At 38.4% G+C, this 19,197-nt stretch overlaps 1 protein-coding gene and 1 long non-coding RNA gene across 10 annotated transcripts in view; one reads left to right on the forward strand and one right to left on the reverse strand.

The window, feature by feature from the left end:
* The window catches only part of NBEA (neurobeachin), a 644,508-nt gene extending 626,944 nt beyond the window's left edge, over positions 1-17,564 (reverse strand). For all 9 annotated transcript variants that reach the window (XM_043477413.1, XM_043477415.1, XM_043477416.1 and 6 more), the window contains exon 1: positions 16,772-17,564. In XM_043477413.1, coding sequence (XP_043333348.1) covers positions 16,772-17,065 — 294 coding nt within the window. In that variant the 5' untranslated portion in view covers positions 17,066-17,564. The remainder of the gene's footprint in view (positions 1-16,771) is intronic.
* LOC122447079 overlaps positions 17,563-19,197 on the forward strand; it is a 546,471-nt gene continuing 544,836 nt past the window's right edge. The window contains exon 1 of the long non-coding RNA XR_006271124.1: positions 17,563-17,734. This is a non-coding gene — a long non-coding RNA (uncharacterized LOC122447079). The remainder of the gene's footprint in view (positions 17,735-19,197) is intronic.

Consider the following 19,197-nt stretch of genomic DNA (forward strand, 5'->3'; position numbering starts at 1 on the left):
CTAGCATTACAGAACTTTTATTTTAGTATTCAGTTATGAGTCTTGTTTAAAATATGGTATTCCTGATAATTAATACTGACATTAGCAACCTAAATACAATAGAGAATTCTTATCATGATAAATAAACCTCCACGAAGTAAGTGTGTGTGTGTGTGTGTGTGTGTGTGTGTGTGTGTGTATGTAAAATCTGCTCTCTATAGAAAGGTAAGGTTACTTCTGGATTTATGGTTTTGGTAAACAAGGCATACATGCATTTCTAGAAAGTATATTTTCATATAAATTTTTAATAGTTAACTTACAAAAAGCAGCTGTTTAATTCATTAAGAAACTATCCAGCAAATTTTATAAGCAAAACATGTTAGAAATAACTTCATCCAACTCTTATAAAAAAAACTACATTTTATTCTGCTTCTTCAACTCTGTAGCAATGTCTACAACTTGCCTTCCAAAGTATTTGCTGACAATAAAATGCATTTTAATTTGTTGCAATATTGATTTCCATGAATTATTTAGGCAACTTTTACCAGGGCAGGGAGAACAAGTTTTTCCCCAGTGACTTGTGGTTTTTAAATTGTTGCTATTAAGTCAATGCATTAGTTAGGATGAGGTTTACTGACATGCAACAGGAAAACCCACAATATGAGTGTCTCAGACAAAATAAATATTATGTACATGTCTGTATGTCTAAGTATATTCAGTATATGAATACACAGTATATACACACTACACACACACGCATAGGCATACATATTTCTCTTAAAAGAGAGAGCATGCTAGAGTATCTAATAGTTTCTTCCTATACTCCCAACAGCTCATCAACTTTTGAGATGAACCCTACAAATCAATGCTGTAACTCAGTGCCAATAAAAATAGAAAGCAAGCCATGTAATTTTAAATTTTCTATTAGATACATTAAAAGAAAAATAGAAAATAGGCAAAATTAATTTATATTTTATTTAACACAATGTATCTAAAGTATTATTTCAGCATGCAATAAATATTTTTAAGTTATTAATGACAGATTTTACATTTTCTATACCAGCTCTTCAAAATCAAGTGCACATGCTTATGGAACACCTGTGCAAGTGCTCACTTAGCCACATGTGACTGGTAGCTACCATATGACTGCACAGCCCTATACAGATCGGGCCATCTTCCAAAACTCAACTCAATTCCTTGATTCCCTTGGCACATTTCTCCCTTTGGTGTCACTCCCTATTTGCTAATTTACTTCTATCACAGAATTTACACATTTCATTGCCTGCATTTTTAACTCCCTACAGTGCTATAAATTCCAGGGTGGGGACAATGGTCATGATCATTACATCCTCAGAATTTAGCATCACACATGGTGTAAGTATTCAAAAAGTATCTGTGGAATAAAGTGGTTATATGGTCAGATATGGTATTAAAATGAAAATACATTATTTCTTTTATATACAAAGATAATAAATTTGAGCTCTAAGATACAGAACGCATTATAAGTGATCTAAAACCCCAAGCACTCTTTCACTAGAAAAATCTCTCTTGTAAATGTCTATTTCTCATATTTTCTAAGCAGGTCATCTTCAATTTATTTCAGAGTATGGCAGCGTAATTTTTCAATGTAATTGGGTGCAGCTGTCATTCTGAACGACAGTTTGTCACGCAGTAACTAAAATATATTAGTTTACCTTTCAGTGTATAGATCACTAATAAGGTTAAACATTATTTTTAGAATAAAAAAGCCCAGGATAATTCATGAAAAAACCAGTAAATCTGACTAAAATCTATTTGCTCAACATACTTCCTATAAAAGTATCTAAATGAGCATGTTCACAGAGAAAAATGCTTCTTCGTAGCTACTCCACCCACCCCTAAAATAAGGCAGTCATCCTAAAAAATGAATGTTTTTGATACTAAAGCCCAGGATGAAAAAAATGCTAATGGTTCAAAACAACTCCAAGACCACTCAGGCAATCTTGTTGAACTGTGACCAATTAACATAGTCAGTCCCTGGGTGGTACTAATGAGACCAAAATAATGGGTTACATTTCCATTTGAATCTAAACTTAGTATATAGTCAATGGTTAAAAGATTGCACCTACAGTCCCACCCAATTAGGGTCTGCTGTCTGCCAGGTGGATAACAGCAATGAAACAAGCAGATTAACAGATTAACATGCAAAAAAAAAAAACCAGAAAAACATAAAATTGACACCTTAGCATATCTTATTCATAGGCTCAGAAACTCCAAAGAAACGAAAATGTGAAGTCACACTTCGATAAACATTAATCATTAAATCTCAAGTCTTAAAAATCATGAAAATATACTATTTTATAAACAGTTGGAGTATTATTATATATAATATTACTTGACTTAGTGTCTGACAATTTTTTCTTGAACGTTCTTTCAATTTTGTAATGTTGGTAATAGAAAAACTATAATTTGATTTGCAGAAGGGAAAAACCACTGTCCTTAATGGGGTGGGAGGGAACAGGATTTCCTTACAGAGGAAGAAGTTTAACAAAACAGTACTAATACTAGACCAGTTAAGGAAAAAAAGCTTTTTCATGGTGATCCTGATACTGAACTGTATTAGGAGCACTTGAATTTTCTTCTAGATTTTAGAAAACCATTAACTGTACTTTGATAAAATGTTAAGAATTCTGATTTTATAAGACTAAAAAAGTTAAAAATAACTTTCAACACCCTCAGCTCTGTTCATCTTTTCACCTTTTCTCTTACTGATGAACCAAAAATGCCCACATAAACAGAACTCCTGAAATAACTCACTTAATTGGACTCTAGTAAATTTTACCATTTCCCTTGGGCAAGCTTGAAAGGGCTTTAAAAAACATTAAGCCAATAAACACTCGTGGAATTAAGAAAAGATGTGGGGCGGATTTCTACAAGAAGAAATAAAGCTTATCTGACCGTAGTTTGTAGTTAACATTAGGGGACACAACCATGGAAGGACTCCCTCATTCCCTCTGCATGGAAAGCTTTTCCACTCCTGCCCTTTTTATCCTGGGAAACAGTTACTCGTCCTTCAAGATGCAATCCAAAGTCATCCAACCAATGATAACTTTCCAGACTCCTCCAGGCAAAGGCAGTGGAACCATTACTATCTCCAGAACATTTTGTTAAAGTCTCTATGGAATCTGTGCGTCTTTTCCTTCCTTTTCCTGTACTGAATGTTGAGTTACTGAAGGCAGAGACTGTAATTCCTTGTTATATTCCCAATGAGTATCTTGACTCTGACAAAAGAATGCTAGGCTAGGATTACTCCATAATTTATTTAATCATCATTTCAAATGTTCTGAGTGTGTAGGAGTATTTTTTTTTAAGTATGCACCTTGGTGAGAGTTACAATCTCAAAATGGGCTGAGGCAAAGTGGAACTACAGGCACAAAGATAAAATTAAAAAAACAATAACAACCGTGGACTGAGAATCTAGGTGATAATTCAAATTCCGTCAAAAGCTATGGGATCTGACCCAACTGTTCTTTCTTCATCTATGCAAGTGACAGAGTCAGACTATTTACCAGATCTGAAGACTCTATGACTCTGTGTGTGTATATACACACATACACACATCCATCCTCCCCTATGACTCCGTGTGTGTGTGTGTGTGTGTGTGTGTGTGTGTGTGTGTGGTTATTCACCAGACCTGAAGACTCTATGACTCCACACATGTGTGTGTGTGTACATACACACACACACACATCCATCCTCCCTTCTCCTCAAAAAATAAAAAAATAAAAACTGGTATGTTAAACAAGAAGCAAACACAGAAATTAGGAGAACAAGAATAGCCTGGAAAGAAAATATTCATACCCAAGCCAGAAGTGGCAAAAACAAGCAAACTATATCAAATGTGCAAAAAATCCTCATTCAAAGAAAGTTCACTAAGCAGCACAAAACTTCTAGATTTTATGTTAAGTACTCAGAATACCAAGGTGACAGCACTCTGATCTCAAGGGATTCAGAGTCTCTATGGCAGTCAACAAGTGAAAACAAACAATTAAAATAGATCAGGCAATCTGAACTACTTTAAATCTGAATTATGTTCAAAGTGTGATGGAAGAGCACAGGATGGGAGAAAGCGCTTTTAGGGGGAGATCAACGAAGGCATCACTTAAGAGGGGGATAAGAGTTAATTCTTGAAACATGAGCAGGAGTTCTTTAGACCAAAAAAAAAAAAAAAAAAAGGATGACTTGAGAAATGCAGTAATTGTTTAGCAAGTAACAGTCAAGACAGTATAACAAAAGAAACATTCTTCCACTGATGACTCAAATTTCATAAGCTTTAAAAATAATTTAAATATTTAATTTAAATTCAAGGACTTTTAAAGGGTAATCAAGCTATAAAAAAATCATTACAAATCAAGTAAAATAATTCTATGCCATTTTATAATAAAATACTACTGATATAATTAAAGTTGCAAGCACGTCTCCTCTTTTAAAATACCAGACTTAGTTTAACCCTGAAAGACAATGACTATTTTTATTTCATTGAAGAGTTTATATTCCAGGTCAAGATAATAAGATAATGCATATTATATGATAAATATAGTGCTTGGCATGTAAAGATTCAATAACTATCACTTATCACTGTCATCATCATTATTAAAGCACAACTAACTTAGAACCTCTAGCTTTGAGTCTAATTTCTGCAACTAAACAGATTTGCAACCTTGAACAAGCCCCTTAATTTTTGTCATCGTTATTATATTAAAGTATAGTTATTTCAAATATATTTATTTGAAAGGGCTTTATTTCAAAGGGCTTGTTAGAGGATTTTAAAAGCATGAGGTATGAAATCAAACCCAATTTTATAAATGCCAATTCCCTTCCCCACACGTGAGAAGTTTTAAAATAACACTAGAAATACTTATATGCCATTTTAAAATCAGTTGTAGCTTATTTCTCTCAGAAAATGGAAGTAGTTGCTAAAGAGGAAAATATCTAGACATTTACACTTCCATAAAATTTTCTATTCATCAGTGAACTGAAAAAAGATAATCAATAATTATTGGAAATGGTATCACCTAGACCCTATTATGACTCCTTCTATAATTAACTCATGTTTTATCCAAGCAAACATGGTTTACATGGTGGTTCACCTGATTAACACTAAAGCAGAACACATTTACTTTTCTATATAAAAATATCAATGCATACTATTATTTCTTTTTCATAGTAATATCTAAAATATTCACACTTTGCCTAGTGAAAAGTTGTACAAATGAAAGTTAGTTAACATTAATAATACTGTATAATCAGTTCCCCCAAACTCAAAAATTAAAAGTTCACAATGTAAGTCATTAGATCATTTTGTGTACATTTCCATCAAATTGTCCTGCATTCATTTTATTTTCTGTGGGCCGAGTCCTCTATGGGAAGCATTTTCTACCACAGAATCAGCTCACTGAAGCTGGCTGGTCCCTCACCTTCCAGCATCATCTCTTCATGTAATGCAGTGCTTTGGGATAATTTCTAAGTAGCTATGTTTTGTTCAAATAATGCAGAAGACTATAGTCTTTGAAGGCCTGAGTCTGAGCTATGGAAACTAATACCTGGACACCTGACTAATATTTCATGTTTCCTGCAGTCTTAGTTTCCACATTTGTAGAGAAGAAATTGCACCTGAAAAGGAAGTGCTTCTGAGGATGAGTTAACACAGCACAATTCCATAAGTACCCTGTAATCAGTTAAGAGCTATTAAAAGATATACTTACACTAATATTATTTTCTAAAACAACCAATCACAAAATATTTTCTAGTCCCCCACCTTGCCTCAAGGTTTGTTACTGAAAAAGTTTTCTAAATATATAAGCTAATACTCCAAGAGGGAGGTATTATTTACCTAAGATCACCCTTCATGTCCTAGTACACATCCACATGTGCCCTTCAGCTATGTCAAGAAAGGAAGAGATAGCAGGGATTCTAGGCAAAGGGAGCTCTCTGTGTTCCTTCATCCTATTTGTTCCCGTTTTTCATTATGATAAAAACCCCAGACACTGTTAAAGACAATACAGGATTCAGGAAAAACTCCTATGCTTCATTAGGAAATCATGATCTGTGGACACTTGAGATCCCTTCTCTGACAGGTTCACCAGCTCAGGAACTTCAAGCTAAAAGAGAACTCGGTTTTAGTTAGATCATTATTTTCTTTCTATGACCAGATGATCATTAGGCTCAGGATAATGAAAATACCAATAGTAAGTACTACACAAAGTTAACTCTGTACCAAGCACACTACACAAACTAATTCATAATCTGTGCAACAATCTTATGAGGTAACCCTTTTATACATAAGGAAACTAAGGTAAGTAAACTTTTAATGGCAGTATAATATTTCATAACACAGACTTAAAATTATTTAACCTTTTCCCATTGTTGAACATATACTTACTGCAGATTTTTTTATATCATTAAATTTCATTTAACCCTCATACTTGTCAATAGGTAATTTTTCCTTAACCTAAAGAATGAAGGATTAAGGAGACAAAAGAACTGTACACAGAAAATTATAAGACACTGATGAAAGAAATCAAAGATGACATAAACAGATGGAAAGATATTCCATGTTCCTGGGAAGGAAGAATCAATATTGTGAAAATGACTACACTACTAAATGCAATCTACAGATTCAATGTGATCCCTATCAAATTACCAATGGCATTTTTCACAGAACTAGAACAAAAGATTTCACAATTCATATGGAAACACAGAAGACACCAAATAACCAAAGCAGTCTTGAGAAAGAATGGAGCTGGAGCAATCTACCTTCCTGACTTCAGATTATACTACAAAGCTACAGTCATCAAGACAGCATGGTACTGGCACAAAAACAGAAATATAGACCAATGGAACCAGATAGAAAGCCCAGAAATAAACCCATGCACCTATGGGTACCTTATTTTTGACAAAAGAGACAAGAAGATACAATGGGGCAAAGACAGCCTTTTAAATAAATGGTGCTGGGAAAACTGACCAGCTACATGTAAAAGAATGAAATTAGAACATTTCCTAACACCATACACAAAGATAAACTCAAAATGGATGAAAGACCTAAATGTAAGACCAGAAACTATAAAACTCTTAAGAGGAAAACATAGGCAGAACACTTGATGACATAAATCAAAGCAAGATCCTCTATGACCCACCTCCTAGAAAAATGGAAATAAAAACAAAAGTACACAAGTGGGACCTGATTAAATTTAGCTTTTGCACAGGAAAGGAAACTATAAGCAAGGTGAAAAAGACAACCCTCAGAATGGGAGAAAATAATAGCAAATGAAACAACTGACAGAGGATTAATTTCCAAAATATATAAGCAGCTCATACAACTCAACACCAGAAAAACAAACATCCAGTCAAAAAGTAGGAAATAGACCTAAACAGACATTTCTCCAAAGAAGACATACAGATGGCTAACAAACACATGAAAAGATGCTCAACATTGCTCATTATGAGAGAAATGCAAATCAAAACTACAATGAGAAATCACCTCACACCGCTCAGAATGGCCATCATCCAGAAGTCTACAACAATAAATGTTGGAGGGATGTGGAGAAAAGGAACGCTCTTGCACTGTTCGTGGGAATGTAAATTGATACAGCCACTATGGAAGACAGTATGGAGATTCCTTTAAAAACTAGGAATAAAACCACCATATGACCCAGCAATTCCACTCCCAAGCATATACTCTGGGGAAACCAAAATTGAAAAAGAGACATGTATCCCACCGTTCACTGCAGCACTATATACAATAGCTAGAACATGGAAGGAACTTAGATGTCCACTGACAGATGAACAGATTAAGAAATTATGGTACATATACACGATTGAATATTATTCAGCATAAAATGGAACGCATTTGAGTCAGTTCTAGTGAGGTGGATGAACCCAGAACCTATTATACAGAGTGAAGTGAATCAGAAAGAGAAAGATAAACATTGTATACTAATGCATATATATGGAATCTAGAAAAATGGTACTGCAGAATTTATTTGCAGGCTAGCAATGGAGAAATAGACTTAAAAGAACAGATTTATGGACATGGGGAGAGGGGAAGAGAGGGTGAGATGTACAGAAAGAGTAACATGGAAACTTACATTACCATATGTAAAATAGATAACCAATGGGAATTTGCTGTATGTCTCAGGAAACACAAACAGGGGCTCTGTATCAACCTAGAGGGGTGGGATGGGGAGGGAGACGGGAGGGAGTTTCAAACGTGAGGGGATATATGTATACCTACGGCTGATTCATGTTGAGGTTTGACAGAAAACAACAAAATTCTGTAACGCAATTATCCTTCAACTAAAAAAAAAATTAATTAAAAAAGAATGAAGGATTAATGAAAAGAACTTCTTAAATTTCTTGATGCATATCAGGCATCCAAAGGCTCCAAAGATGTCATCAGTAATCTCTCTCTTGGTTCTTGGAGCCTGTATGATAGCACCATCCTCAAGCATCCTCTGCCTTCATGGTGGCAGCGTGCTAGTCAAGTCTAGACTTACATTCTAACATCTTAGCGACTCCAGTAGTGAGCATCTTCTTTCTCCAGCAGAAGGAAAGGAGTTACAAAGCTTTCACAGATGTACAGGTAGATATTTAACCACAATGTTACTGATGGGCCAAGTATAGTCTCTGTTTCTAGTCCAGGAAAGCAGAAAGGAGTCCAGGGAAAGCTCAAAGCATGCAAACCAAACATCAAGAAGAGAAGACTTCTCAAAGGAGTATCAAAAATTTAGAAGGAATGGATGCTATGCAGTAAAAATCAATAAAAATCTGTAACAATCTAGCCCTTGGATCACCAACCACCTATACATTCATTTCTTTCCATATATATACTTCTTAAATATCCATGTTTAACAATATTACTATCTTAACCGTAACAGAAAACACACCCATTACTTCATCATGGGTGGGAAGGCTGGAAGGAAGACAAAGACAATGCCAAGTTACTGGATTCAACAACAAGTCTAAAACATTTGTATTATGAATATTATTCTTGAGCAGGTCCAAACATGAATTTTTTTGGTGGTACCTCACAATCTCACAATATATATCTATACAATAAATGTAACTATCCCCTGTGTAATTAATATACAATGGTAAAAGAAAAAATAAATAATCATAATGCCCACTCAGAAGAGTGGAAAATGTAAATATGGAGGAGATAATCAAGAGGACATGACCGTCAGCTGACCCATGAGCTGGATCTGGGCAATCAGAGGCTCCTCACCCCCTCCCCTGTCCTTCAAATGTACACTCTGTCTACTCTGCCCACGGTGGGAAACAGTCTGGAGAGCAAGGTGGTGTTGAAACCATCTGGATGGTACAAATGACTGAACTCAGTTAAGGCCACTGTAGTTTAAAGATTCTGGTAGGCAGGTGTAGAGATCACTCATCTTGTGGCTGCCAAAGACAAGCCTTACACATTCCCCTGCTTAATAAACCTGCCAGCGACCAATCTGGAGTGGTCTCCCTCTTTTCTTTGCTATCTCCTTGCCCTCTGTGCAATGTGGACCAGTTCACAAACCAACAGTAAACATATCATGGTTATTAATTCAAACCAATAGACCATATGCTACTGATCAGAGTAGCAAGAATTGCCTGTCATAACAATGGAGTTTCTTGGAGTCAACCAATCTGGATGCATCACCATCATCATGGTGGTGATGCACCACCATCTCAGAAGACCTCACTTGTCCATTATCCTCTATGGCCTCAGATCTTCCTTCTAGCAGCTGTAGTTTTAGTAGCCTGCTTCCTCTTACTGAGGCTGAGAATTGCCTTTGAAGTAAAAAGAATACAAGACTTTGTTTACCAGGCTTGAGGTTACCCTGGAAATAGTGCCTCTAAAAGCTCAATAAGCTTTTGGTCAATTTACTTCAGTCAACTGACTGAACTAGCAACCAAAGCCAGAGATCTTGTCAAGATACCAAACTACCTTTTAAGTTTCATAGCAATACTGAGTCTCATAGCAATAGGCTTCACATTACTCACCCATTAAAACCCTCTGTTTAATGATTTTCCTTGAAGCAATGTGAAATAATATGCTGGAAGAGGAGGCACAGCTACTCTATCATTTGTTCCCTGGTTGGATCCTCTTTCAAAACTCTTTAGTAACTGGAATGTTACTTTGGTCAAGAGACTGGGACTATAATGGATGAGTTGCTTGAGAAAAGTTGTAAACCATAACTTTGCCTGAGTTTAATTTAAACTCCTGTCTTTCTTCTTACTAATTTTAGTACAGGGTTGAAAAAAAAAAAACAGAATTTCCAACCTTCAAGGTTCTTGATTTTCTGATTCTCTTAGATGGCAGCTACAGGCAGAAAAGGCCTCTCTTACTTGAAAAGACAATCTCCTCTTCCCTCTCTACTTCCAAGCATGCCAGCTTGGACCAAAGAAAATTGCTTTCTTATGAGGCAAAAACTGGCCAAAACACTTGAGAATCCCTAAAGTTCCAGCCTCAGTAGCTCTATGGCCAAAGACAACCCAGGTAACAACAATCGAAAGAGCTGCTTCCTAATTCCTTAAAAGGAATCGCTAGGGGGAAGCAGTCCTCACTGCCTTGCACTCCATTTCAACATTCAGGATCTGTTCCCACAATGTCCCACTTCCAGTTACTAAGTCTACGCTAGCAAGGAAATTTTTCCAAGTGACAAGAATGCAATTTAAGCTGACTTGAAAGTAATAACAATAGAAATAATAAACTTTACAAGGGAGACCGTTAATGGTTAGAAGATGATGACCACAGACAAAGAACTCCAGGTACTCAAGCTGCATCAAGATATAGGTCTCTGGGGACCTCACTGGTGGTCCAGTGGTTAAGAATCCATCTTCCAATGCAGGGGAACTAAGACCCTACATGCCCTGGGGTATCTAATCCCAGGGCTCTGCAGCTACTGAGCCTGCATGCCACCACTAGAGAGACACAAAGATCCTGGAAGCTGCAACTAGACCTGACACAGCCAAAAATAAATGTTGTTTTTTTTTTATTTTTAAAAATATATATATATTTCTCTCTCTTGGCTTCATACTTGGTCAAATTCTAACATAGGTCAATTCTAACATCTGCTCAAATTCTACAGCTATAGGATGAGTCCACCAATTCAACAACCCCAAAAGGAAGAATTTCAGTTCAAGTCCTGTGACTGATCCTGTGGCTCCCCTCAGATTAAATGCTCACCTAGGAACCAGTCATGGTGATTCTGGACATGTCTGGGTTATACACCAGGTCATGTGAACCCATCTGAACCAGCTGAACTAAGAACGGAGGATGAGTGGTTCATTTAAGGAAAGTGAGGTACTATTACTAAAAAGGAGAGATGTATGAAAGATAAACAAAAAAAAGAAACATCCACTATTCCTGGTAACATGACAAACAGTAATAATATTTTTAATTTCTATGCAATGCCACATATATATATATATAATTCACTTAAAATAACGTGTTCTTAGTTATGTGTGTATATATCTGACAATATATGCCGAAAAACAATTAACAGATTCTTATTTATTCCAAGACATCAGTTCAAAATAATATTTACTATATAGTAATACCTTACACAGAAAACATTCATATATAGTCAACAAATATTTCTAATTCTAAGAACAAGGAATATGTTAACTTTATATGAGTCATTTATTTCAAGATCTTGGATCTGGACCCTACTGCTGAACAGAATTTCAGAATCTTGCCCTCTACTGCCTAATAACGGTGTCCTGTATATTCTCAAAATTCACTTAACTTATCCAAGAGCCAGAAATACAAATAAAATAAAATTATACATAATATAGCCTTCTGCCCTCAGAGTTCACAGTATAGGAAATGAAACAATAACTAGAGACTAAATATCATACATAAAACTAGAAAATGATGGTTATATCTTTGTAAAATAAGGAGATATGCTGACACTGCATGAAATATCACAAGTCGAGGCAATAAATGAAAAAAAAACCTATGAAACTGATGCAAACTACTATTAAAGTAAATAATCAAAAATGTTGATAACTGAATTTTACAATACTGCCACATCCCTGGTCCAAAATGGAAGCTGAGTTTGCTGGAACCAATAAATTTGACACTGTATTTGGAGAATGTACAGCAAAAGATGAGGGAACCTGGAGATACATTTAATTAACCACAAAGTATTTGCCAAAAACTGACTAGCAATGTAAGAAATACTTATTTAAAATTACTATAACTTGATCACAAACTCACAGAACACATGCTACTTAGTGGTTAGTTGTATTAATATGACTAAATTAATACTTTAAAGGAAAACCTCAGAACTCTTCAGGATATTGAAATTCCCAATATTTACATACACACTCAATTTAGTTTTCAATACCTAATAATAAGAATAAAATATAATTCAAATTAATATGACAGGACTTACATATGAACATAAAATGAAGGATATTCTATTTTAATATAAATAAATGTGGTTCTGTTGATATTAAGGACTTCCATGACTCAAAAATCCAACTACATATTTTTAAAAGAAATTTAGTTCATAAGCAGAACACATTTTTTGTTCATGAAATTATAAATATCTTCAAAATATAAATTATTCTGATTATGAAGCTGCAGATGAAAAAAAATCTAAGGAAGAAAAGTCACTGTCACATTCAAGTACAGAAGGGAAAACCTTTTAAATTTCTTTTTAACAATACCACAATTCATATATCAAGAGTCGAGAGGAACTTAGCACATAAAATCCCCTTATAGTATCTTGTTATACTTTTAATACAATATACAGTATACCACTTAGAATGTAAAAAAAAAATTATCAAAGGAAATGTTTTCTACCATTAAAGATACACTAGTATATTGCATGATTTGTGAAAAAAATCAAATGCTATAGATTTATACTACCTAAGACAGCAATTCCAAAAAAAAAACCTATTGTGAATTAAGTAAACATTAATGTTGTATTTTATCTGTTCTAAAAATGTTTATATTAAAATCTATGATAAGATACTTTCATGTTATAAACAGAGAACATGTTATGTATACACAGAATTTACTTCAAGGAAGTAAAAACCTTATATAAACATATACTGTCTTTACAAAGTAAGCAACGGATTAAGTAGTATGCCTAGTATGCCTGTTTTATAATTGAAACAACCAACAAAATTTCTTTTCTATAGCTAAGTGCTCTTATTCTGCCATATTAAATAATACCTCCCAAAGCCAAACTTTGTCGATGATCAGTTTTTTACATTGGTAAAGCCGTAATGCAAAATCCTTGACAATATACTCTCATTGTAATTTATTTACAAATTAACTTACTCATATCCCTGATCCTATCCATCTCATATTTGAATGTTTCAAGTGAACTATAATATCATCATACAAATACATTCATCTACAATGGAAATTACTCATTTTATTTTTCATTCCATTGGTGATTCTTCAACAAATTCCCATAATCCACCCAACAGTGGAAATGGACCTCTACCTCTGGCCGAAAAAGGACCCAAAATCATAACCATGGCTGTATTAATCTAGTCTTATATTTTAGTGTATACTTCAACTTTGCTCTGTAAAACTTTTAATTCTTTGGGTAAGGTATGTGAGAAACCTAAAAACCAAGTATTAAGGATGTTTCGAGAGAACAGCATGCATATTATCTATGATGAAACAGACCACTGGCCCAGGTGGGATGCATGAGACAGGTGCTCGGGCCAGGTGCACTAGGAGGACCCAGGGGAATTGGGGCGGGGGGGGGGGGGGGGGGGGGGGGGGGGGGGGGGGGGGGGGGGGGGGGGGGGGGGGGGGGGGGGGGGGGGGAGGGAGATCTGGATGGGGAATACGTGTAACTCCATGGCTGATTCATGTCAATGTATGACAAAACCCACTGCAATGTTGCGAAGTAATTAGCCTCCAACTAATAAAAATAATTGAAAAAAAAACAAAACAAAAAACCAAGTATTAGTAGTTTCACCATATAAAGAAAAAGAATATACAGGGAAAAAAATATTTTGACAAAGGTGGCTGAGACAGGGTTTTAAAGCAGCAACTCTTTTGAAGTTTCATTAGTATTTCTTCCTTTCTTTTCTGTCATGGAAAATACTGTGATACATATTTCATTATTCCCAACTACATTTTAATTTAATGTTTTAAATTAAGATGGAAAACTAAAAAAAAAACAACAAAAAACTCATTTTAAGAGATGTTAGAAGCTTCCAACCTTTAGCAGGTCACAGAGAGCCCTAAATCGATTTTACTGATACACTCATTAAGTAAATAGAATTAAGTTTTGATTATTTTTAAATGCTTATGATCTCCAAATATTTTCTCAGTCAACATAAATTTTCACATGACACTTTCATCATGAGTATATGGGAAAGATAAAGCACTAAACCTTCCATTCAAGAAATATTACACTGCACATGACTAATATGCATTCCACGATCAATATACTTAACAGCTTAATAGTAAATAGATGCTTTTGTCATTCTTTTCCCCAAAAGTTTCCATCAATTGTACTCTTTAAGTATGTACAAAGAAATTTTAAACCTGACTTTTTAATGCCAAAAACCAACACAGTTACATGTTAAGTGGATTTGGGGATGCAGCAGCATGTCAGTATTACCTTATTTCTGGTTACTCTAATTAAGCTTACCAGTAAAGTTAATCTTTAATAATGTTTGCATATGGAGACTTCATGCCAGTGAAGACTTTCAGTGCATTGAAGATAGTTAAAATTCTTTTTTTACCTCAACAGGAATATTTCACTTCCTTTCTTAACCTACTGTATATCTATAGAACCCCATCTGTTAAAAACTGATCCAGCATACATTGCTACTGCTGCAGAGTCCAAACTGGTTACACATTCAAATCAGTTTCCAGCTTGAAACAGTCTCTATTGCCTCTTCTCACAGAAAAATGTATTAGGTAAGCATGTAAATACTTCTTAAAATAACCTAAAATCACATCATCTAAGGTAAAAATGGTATCAGAAAACTGTTAAAATAAAACAAAAAACTTTAATAAATGTTTTCTTTTAAATTTACAGAAAAACAGTACCTGCTAACCTACTAACATATTTTGAGATTTCATCTCTTAAAAAAAAAAAAAAAAGGCAAGTACTGACCTTCTATTGGCTGCTGGTTAAAATTAAAATGTCCAAGAAAACAGTATTTCTATTAGTATTTTGAAAAGAATTTGGTTATACCAAGGAAGTGACAGTCCCCCAAACTTATACTGACTTTTTTGTGGTGATTTGTTTGAAGGGTACACAGAAGCACAAAGAAATGTTTGGTACTTAAACAGTAATAAATATAACAAAGAAAAGTCAGATATTTTCCTATCTTTCACTTGACACTCCAGCAAGAAAAACAAACAAACAAAAAAAAACCAACAGCTTTAACTTTTCTGTACATTTAAGAGGCACATATACCACAGACATTATCTAATCCCTGTCTCAGGGCACCACTGCTGCAGCTGCAGCTTTCTTTCAGTTTCCCAATAGATCAAATAAAAATAATTGCCTAGCTGAAAATTCTGACTGCATGGGTGTTATCAAATCTCTTTACAAGCATATTTTTATATTCCTGTGACTCCACATCAAATACAATAGTCAACTGATTGCTGCTGATTTAAGCCTTGCCTTCCAAAACCCAACCTGACATTTTGTCAAAGGCTAAATATTGCAGAGGAAACTGTTTAAAAAGCTGTGCTGCAGCAAAAACTGCATTTACAAGGCATTAAAAAAAAAAAAAGAACTAATCTTAAATGAACTAGTCTTATTATCCAAAATCTATGGTTTTCCTCTCTTTAGTTCGTCCCCATGTCTTCCCCTGACATCTTGAAGATTCTTAGCCTCTCCGTAGATAGGATATCGCCAAACATTAAGTCACACACAGTTCTGCAGTAACTCTTTCTTATCATGTAAGAAACCAAACCTAGGACTGAATTTAACACCTTTCCTCTGGTCTTTAGCCACATGCGACGCTCTCTGAAGGCAACCATAGAAACCAACCTGTATGATTAGGTGCCCCCACATTTTAACACCTCATGTGCACACACAAAAAAATGACTACGAGGTCAGTATATTCAGGGCCATATTACAAAGAAAGAAAGCCTACCTAAAAAGAGATGCGGATGTGGGGGGGAGGGGCGGGGGGAGGCGGCTGGGGAGGAGAAACAGCCACAACACTCTCCAGCACAGTCTGGGAATATATTTAAAGGCAGCTGCAAAACTGCATCATTTTCCTCCTCGTTCGAAAACATCACACCCCAGCAGCTCAAGTGGGAGCTAACGTGCTTCTCACGTTTCAGGAGCACCGGGGAATTTAGGCTCCAGGGGCAAGGCTTCCATCCTTGGAGAGCCACCGCACCGACAATTATAAGAGTGTGGCAGGAAGGACTCCAGAGAAAAGGAGGCCTTCCTCTCCCCGTGACCATAAACTCTCAAGAAGACCCAAACCCTGCACGGCCAGGGACGACTGACGACTCGCAGTCATGAGAAGTGATCCTAGGCGGTGTTAAGTTGGGCACTGCGCTCAGGTGGCAGGAGAGGACCGGGGGAGAGAACGGGGAGGTGGCGTGGCTCTGGCAGCGCGCAGGCAGGTCACCCGCTGGGCGATACCCGCTGGGCGATACCCGCTGGACGTTCTGTGCTCGCGGGGACGCGCTGCGTGCGGGACCCGGGGAGGGGGGTGCAGGGGTGGGAGCCAGCGCCTGGGGAGGGAAGCAGACCGGGGGGGGGGGGGGGGGGGCCTGGGAGGCAGATGGCGAGCACGCCTTTCCCCTTACCAGGTTGAGCACCGTCTCCACGATGTCCCTGTTGCTGACCTCTCCGACCTGTATGAGTCCAATCAACACTGCGAATTTCATCCGGATGTTGCGGATCGGCACCGAAGGGTTAATCATCCCCGCGGGCAGCACCACCGAGCCGGAGCCGGACGCCCCCCTCAACTCCCCCATCCCGCTGCCCCCGCTGCCACCGCCGCCGCTGCCCCCGCCGCCTCCGCCGCCGGCCCCGACGGCGATAAGCCCCACGGGCTGAGGCTCGAGCCCCGGGCCCGGGCCCGGCTTCTCGCTCGCCATTTGCCCCCCTCCTGACGAGAAGGGAAGAGCCGAGGCGCCGCCGCCGCCGCCGCCGGTACCGTTATACCTGCCTCGGCCCCCGCCCCCCGGCCGTCGCCTCGGAGCCCCAGCATCCACCAGCGCCGCGGCGCCGGGCCCGCTCCCCGCCTGCGCCTCGACCCGGCTCGCTCCGACGCCCTCCCCGGCGGAGGCGGTGGGTTATTCTCAGGCTTATTCCCGGCGGTGGCAGCGCCGCTAACCGCTGCCCGGCGAGCGGCAGTGCCCGCCCAGCAGCTGTGCCGCTGCCGCCGCCGCCGCTGCCTCCTCACGCTCCCCCTCCCAGTCCGTCCGGCCCGGCCCGCCCCCCGCGGAGATGCTGCCGCCGCTCGGAATAACCCTGGGGCGCGAGCAGCTGCCCGCGGCGCTGGCCGGCGCTGAAGCTCAGATCTGTGACTGACGCCGCTGCCGCCGCTGCTACAGGCGCCACTGTTGTTGTGAAGCCCCGACGCCGCCGCTCACTCCGCCATGTTGCCGCCCCCTGCCTGCGGTAGCGGCCACTGCGCCTGCGCAGAGCCTCCGGGGGGGCGGAGCCCTCGTGCACCCCCTTTTTCGCCCTGCCCTCCTTCCCCTTCCACCCACCCAGCCCGACACCCCTCGTCCCTCCCCCAACCGCCCCGAACGGATAGACAGGTGAGCAGGTGCATGGGGACCGCTGCCAGACACTGGGGCGAGCTGGCAGAGGCGGGGCGGGTGGTGGTTTCCTCAGTTTTTCCCTTGAGGGTGGACTCTCCCTGTGGGGAAGGACACCGAGTGTGTGTCCGCCTTCGCTGCCACCTCCTTGTTCCCTGACTATCCTCTTGCGAGGAGGAGGTTCGTCATCTTCGTCGTCGCATCCAGCAGCTGCTACAGCCAGTGCCACGTGCCTTGTAAGGTAGGGGAGTGGCAGACGACCTCTTTCTGCCCCCTCAGGACCTTCCCTCAGTCCTGTCCGCCTGCCCGCCTTGGAATTTCCCAGTGACAAAAAGTGGCTGGCAAAGCAGAAACGAACGCACTGTGGGGAATAATCCTGCATTGTCGGGGGAAGGATACAGATGGAGTATAATGGGCCTTTTTCTACAGCCATCAAAGAGGCTGACACCTGCACACACAGGCACGACTTAAAATAGAACTTGTCAAACAGTGATCCTCTCTGGATGGAGCTCTGAACAACAAACAGTTCTTGAACTCACCTCCCAGACTAAAAAGGCTGCACCATGTGACACTGTGGGGTAGTAGGTTGGTGGGAGCGACAAATCCCACATTTAAAAAGTCCTTAACGATCGTCAGGTATGATGCCAACTAATGATGCGCCCCTTTTTGTTAGGCATGTACAGTTCAGAGGATTTGAGAATTATCTTAAAATACAAGTAATTCTCTGCCAGTCTTAATCTGTGGTTAAAGTAATAGATTTCTGCATCTTCACGTATAGAGAATGGAAGAAAAAAAAAGTTTTACTTCTTAAAATGTACACAACAGACTTGCCGCTCGTGTCGAATTAAAACTAAATAGGCAGGACTAGTGTTTATCTCGAAATGAAGGATGTAATTTTTAAAAAATATTTCATGAGGTAAACCCTTTTCAATATATTGTCAGACACCAGAACTATTACGTATCTTGAGGTATATTCAAATCATTTTAGCTATTAGGTATCTTGAGGTATATTCAAATCATTTTAACTGTCATCTCAATTGAAAATAGTCAATATACAAATCTGTCATTATCCGGTTTGTTAGTGCTTATATTTAATTGGATTGGCTAGTCAAGTTAACTCCTGGGATATTGGGATGCATTAAAATTTTGACGTGCCATAAGTCATGTATAACAAAATTCCTCAAGACCGGTGCTTGGATTAGTCCTTGATTGTGTGCTTCTGTTTAAACTTTTCCTGAAGTAATTGAATTATTAAAATAGCTCAGCAAAAATTTCTGAAAGAAATGGTGATTGGTATGTCCATATAAATTAAATAGCAAGTGAATTATAAAATGTTAGAAAGATTGAAAGTGACCTCTAGGTCTTAATAGTGTGACTTAGATATGCTGCCATAGAAGAATCCTGTGACGTATATCCACCTATTGCCTTTTATCTGCCCCAAGTGAATAGCATCTACTTTTGCA

Source organism: Cervus canadensis, chromosome 9 (assembly GCF_019320065.1).
Source record: "Cervus canadensis isolate Bull #8, Minnesota chromosome 9, ASM1932006v1, whole genome shotgun sequence".
Classification (NCBI taxonomy): Eukaryota; Metazoa; Chordata; class Mammalia; order Artiodactyla; family Cervidae; genus Cervus; species Cervus canadensis.